We start from the raw sequence: 5,119 nt of genomic DNA on the forward strand, positions 1-5,119 counted from the left end.
CTATAGCTATGAGAAAGTAGCATGATGTCTTTTATCACAGCTAATGTTTCTGTTAGAAGTATCTATATATATAAAAGCCCAGCGACTGGAACGGCAGAAAGACCAGAACGACCAGTGGCTATGACATGCACTGCAGCAGCCAACCAGCCTGATCCAGGCCCCAATCAGCACCCCCACCCCCACCCTGGCTCCCAACTCCCCAATCAGGAGCGGGGCCAGCCACCCAACCCTCCATCCCCCGCTGGCCTGGCCCAATGGGCCTCCATCGGGGTGGGCCGGCCAATCCCCACCAATGCACAAATATTGTTTGATAATGAAATGCTTTAGGGCAGCTCTTTTGGCCTTCCTAGTTTTAAAAATGATTTCCCATGCATTATTTTTAAAAACCAAAATATACTTAAAGAAGTGTGAAATATGCTTTAGCATTAACATGCTTTTCAGAACTCTCATTAATATAGGACACTTAGGACTATGTGAAGATTGTTTTATACCTTAAACAAAAGACCTCTAAGGATATCTCCTTCTAATTTTAATTTAAGAATTTATTTTTTTTTCAAGAATTGTAGAAACACTTGATCCTCCTAATCTTCCTTTTTAATGTAAAAACTTACCAAATACAGCAGTTATTTTAAAATGTACTTATTTAGAATGAATACATCCTAGAATTCAAGCATCATAGATGCAACAAATATTTTCTATATAATTGCTCAAAATCAGACTTGGCCAAACTCAAATTGCACTGGCTTTAATGAATAGTCATTTCATTCTATTTCAGTGAGAAAATGAAATAGAATCAGATTTTCAGCTGGCTACTGTGCGCCATGCAAGCTTTCAGTAAATATCTGCTGACTTGGCAAGGCCTTCGGTTCATGAAGTTCATGTCTTACTACTGCTGCCCTAATCAGTTGAGACAGAATTAGCACTAGCTAAGTCTCCTTTATGCTGCCTGAAGGAGTTTGTTGAGGGTAAGAGTCTGAAGACAGAGATTAAGGAGTCCTCATCCTCCTAAAGTGCTGGGCATCCCAGATTAGAGCTCTGGGTCAGAGGAATCCAGCCAAATGCAGACCTAAGCACAGGGCACTCCCGCACTGGGGATTACCAGACACGCTCCGCATTTAAAACGGATATCCCAGTCTGCACTTTGAATCAAGAGCATTTCATCTGCCATAGCAAAGCGACCTTGGTTCACAATTTGTCTACGTGTGTGTGTCTCTTTCTAAAGAAGATACCCAGAAAATGTGAAAATTAGTATTTAAAGAATCATGACGCAGTATCTCCAAAATGGTGTATATGCAGAAACTTAGATTTGGAGCTTCACGTATCGACCTGGCTGATGAAAGGAAAGATCTGGCCAATCCCAGAATATTTCCTTGGAAGTGTCCTGATAGTATTTGCTTTAAAATATAATTTGGTTCAGGGGGGTGAAACTATTCTGTATTTTGGTGAATACATGTCATTATACACTTGTCAAAACCCATAGAATGTACAACACTAAGCATGAATTCTAAGGTAAACTGTGGACTTTGGGTGGTAGTGATGTGTCAATGTAGATTCATCAATTATAACAAATGTACCACTCAAGGGAAGGCTATAAATTGGTGGGGGAGAGGTATATGGCAAATTCTCTGTGCTGTCTACTCAATTTTGTTATGAACCTAAAAATATAAAGTTATCATTTATATATATACACTAGTGCCCCGGTGCACAGATTTATGCACATTGAAAAGAAATTAATTAGAAGGTGGCCGGTGGGGTGGAACTGGGCGAGATGGGCCTGCCCTGGAGCCAACCTCCCTCGGTCCCTCTCCAGCCAGCCGCACCTGGGTTGGTGCCAGGGAAGGGCGTCTGTGGAGTGAGCTGGTTCCCCCCTGGCAGGTGGGGTCCCTTGGCCTGGCCTGGGGGAATCCAGCTGAAACTGACTCTCCAACATCTCCCAAGTGGTCCCAGATTGCAAGAGGGTGGTTCTCGGGTGATGCACCCTGAATCGGGCTCCCTTCTCTCTGGTTCTGGGGTGCATCACCCAAGAATCGCAGCTGCCAAGTCACTGCAGCTTGGCAGCTCCTGCATTGAGTGTCTGCCCCCTGGTGATCATTGCACTTCATAGCTACAGGTCAGATGGTCAGACGTCACTTAGCCTTTTATATAGATAGATAGATATATATATAATTTTGGAAAACAAAAGAAAACAGGCAAAACCTGAAAAAAAAAACAAAGCATCTTAGTCCATTCAGGCTGCTGTAACAGATTACTATAGTCTGGGTGGCTTATAAACACAGAAAACCCCTGGAGGCAGGAAGTCCAAGATGAAGGTGCCAGCAGATTCAGTGTCTGGTGAGGACCTTCTTCCTGGTTCATAGACGGGCATCTTCCTGTTGTGTCCTCATGTGGCCGAGGGGTCAGGGAGATCTCTGCGATCTCATTTCTAAGGACACTAATCTCATTCATGAGGGCTCTACCTTCATGACCCCATCATCCCCAAAAGACTTCACCTCCAACACCATCACATTGGGAATTAGGTTACAATATAGGAATTTGTGGAAAGGAAGGGAAACATAAATAAATATTCAGTCTATAATACCAGGCAATACTGTTGTTGTTGTTGTTTAATATATTTTATTGATCTGTTTCAGAGAGGAAGGGAGAGGGATAGAGAGTTAGAGACATCGATGAGAGGGAAACACCGATCAGCTGCCTCCTGCACATCTCCCACTGGGGATGTGCCCGCAACCCAGGTACATGCCCTTGACCGGAATCGAGCCTGGGACCTTTCAGTCCGCAGGCCAGGCCGATGCTCCACCCACTGAGCCAAACCGGTTTCAGCAATGCTGTTGTTTTTTAAAGAAAAGTTGGGCAGCAATAGATATGATAGCGGTAAGTAAAGAAACACTCCCTCACCAAAGAAACTAGGAGAGCCAAGTGGAGCCCAGAATAATAACACTGAGATGTGGCAGGTGCCAGTGACTCATTGTCCTCTCCAGAGACCTCCATGATATGGGGATATTTCTCAATAAATTGGAAATAAATTACATTTTAAGTAAAAACTTGGTGAATTGGATTGATTAAAAAATAATAAACGCCAAAACCAGTTTGGCTCAGTGGATAGAGCATCGGCTTGCGGACTGAGGGGTCCCAGGTTCGATTCCGGTCAAGGGCATGTACCTGGGTTGCGGGCCAATCCCCAGTGGGAGATGTGCAGGAGGCAGCTGATCGATGTTTCTCTCTCATCGATGTTTCTAGCTCTCTATCTCTCCCCCTTCCTCTCTGTAAAAAATCAATAAAATATATTTTTTAAAAAATAATGAACTATCATATCAAAAGTGTAACAACATTTTATAGATTACATTCATTTCCCTTGGCATTGCATGAAGAGAAAAAGCCAGACCCAAGAACCATAGAACCCAGAACAGATATGGTATCAAGAAGGGCTTTAAATTATATCTAAATTAGGTTTGACTTGTCTCTGGTGCCTCATTTCTTTATCTCCATTAGCCTGATAGCCTGTGCTCTCCACTTACTTCATTGAACATGTGACTAACAGGGGGGGAAAAATCCTGCTCTGTTGTTGCAGACAATGGACCCTGCAGAGCCTCGTAGAAATATGCCTGTGCCCGGCGAACCCGGCAGTCCAGAAGAAAGGTATCTGTGCCGGTTATCTAGTGGAATGACACTAGAAGGTAACCACTTTGTCTCAACTGCACCAGACACCAATGCTGCCCTATCCTACATCCCCTTGGTTCTCTTCCGAGTTCACCTGCAACCATGGAGGTGATTTTCCATCTTGAGCACCTGCATTGCTCAGCTTCGCAGTCTGAAGGCTTTCTTCTGCACCTTAGGACTTTGCTGGATCCAGGTCAGGCATAACCCAGATGTGAGGGAGAAGTGTGCTGACAGGAATTGCTGGGCAAATAGCCAACTCTTTGTCTTTCACTGGGCCATTCCTGAGGTGGATACTACACGGATTCTTGGACGGTCCCCGGCAGGACTGAGCACCAGTCGCCCACAGTAGTAACTCACACATAACTCACCCTGTATTGGCTTTTCCCTTCCTCATTTCACTTTCCCTCTCCCTTACGTGGGCTTCTTGGGATCACCTCTCAAATAACTACCTGCACTCGATCTCTTGTCTCCACGCCTGCTTAAGGGGAATCCCGAATAAAACAGTCTCATCTACTTGTGGTGACTCATCTCCATGGCATTTCCCTAAGTTGGCATGTGTGAGGAAGAGGGGCGGTCAACCTCTAGGCAATCCTTGCTCCTGAGGAATTCTGCACTGCTCCCTGTCTCCCTTCCCCTTCCTCCTGATTTGTCTCAAGCATCCCATAAAATGCAAGATGAGCACTACATTTTATAATTTCAAAGATTCTATCCCATTCATTGCTAAATTCAAACTTCTTCAAAAGACAACTTGTGACAGAAATAAAAGTTCATAATGTTTCTAAATGAACCACCAGGTTGTATCCCACGTCATTCTGTTGTGTGCTGGACTAAGGGGAAGAAGGTGGCTGTGCACAAACTTTCATGTGTAGGGCCTGCGATTTCAAGCCACAGGCCAGCGTCCCTGCCAGAACTGCAAGCTGTGTCTGACTTATGCCCAGCCCACATTCTCTGTTGGCATTCTCACCAGGGCTGGCAGGCACCTAGTAGATTTTTTTATTAGAATCCTGACAGAAATACAGTGAAAATAAATCAATACAAAAAACATTAAAACATTTATAGATATATGGTGAAAGCAAATGTTAAGTGACCCATGGACTTGAATTTACAATTTTGTCAGTAGGTTTGTCTGATAAAAAAAGCTAAAGAAGTTATTGCTTATTTAAACACTGTATATTTTTAGTTATTGAATCTTATGATTGTATTAACTATTTAAAATTTAAATCACATGTACACAAGAAAGGAAGAAAGAATGAAAGATCACTACTTTGAAAAGCAGAATTTTTCTTCCTAATTTCCTTTTTTCCCCACAAATATAGTTGTAGGTCTCTTGGTTGGTTTGTTTATTTGTTTACTAGAGGCCTAGCACAATTTAAATTTTGTGAGCAGGCATCTCGCAGGCTGCCTCGGGCGTCAGGCCAGATCCGTGCTACAGGCGGCTGGGACCCGCCCCTGATTTCTGCCT

At 43.6% G+C, this 5,119-nt stretch overlaps 1 protein-coding gene across 9 annotated transcripts in view; it reads left to right on the forward strand.

Moving 5' to 3' along the window:
• SAMD7 (sterile alpha motif domain containing 7) overlaps nt 1–5,119 on the forward strand; it is a 29,052-nt gene that overhangs the window by 2,467 nt on the left and 21,466 nt on the right. For 4 of the 9 annotated variants that reach the window (XR_001513898.1, XM_015564155.1, XM_015564158.1 and 1 more), the window contains exon 2: nt 3,569–3,674. The exons of 2 other annotated variants lie outside the window; for them this stretch is intronic. Coding sequence is in view for 3 of the 7 variants with exons in the window: in XM_015564155.1 (XP_015419641.1) it covers nt 3,572–3,674 (103 nt within the window). In the remaining 4 variants the exon portion in view is untranslated. 3 more of the 9 variants (XM_015564162.1, XM_015564157.1, XM_015564156.1) reach the window with 3 other exon arrangements.

The sequence above is a fragment of the Myotis davidii genome, unplaced genomic scaffold, assembly GCF_000327345.1.
Source record: "Myotis davidii unplaced genomic scaffold, ASM32734v1 scaffold115, whole genome shotgun sequence".
NCBI lineage: Eukaryota > Metazoa > Chordata > Mammalia > Chiroptera > Vespertilionidae > Myotis > Myotis davidii.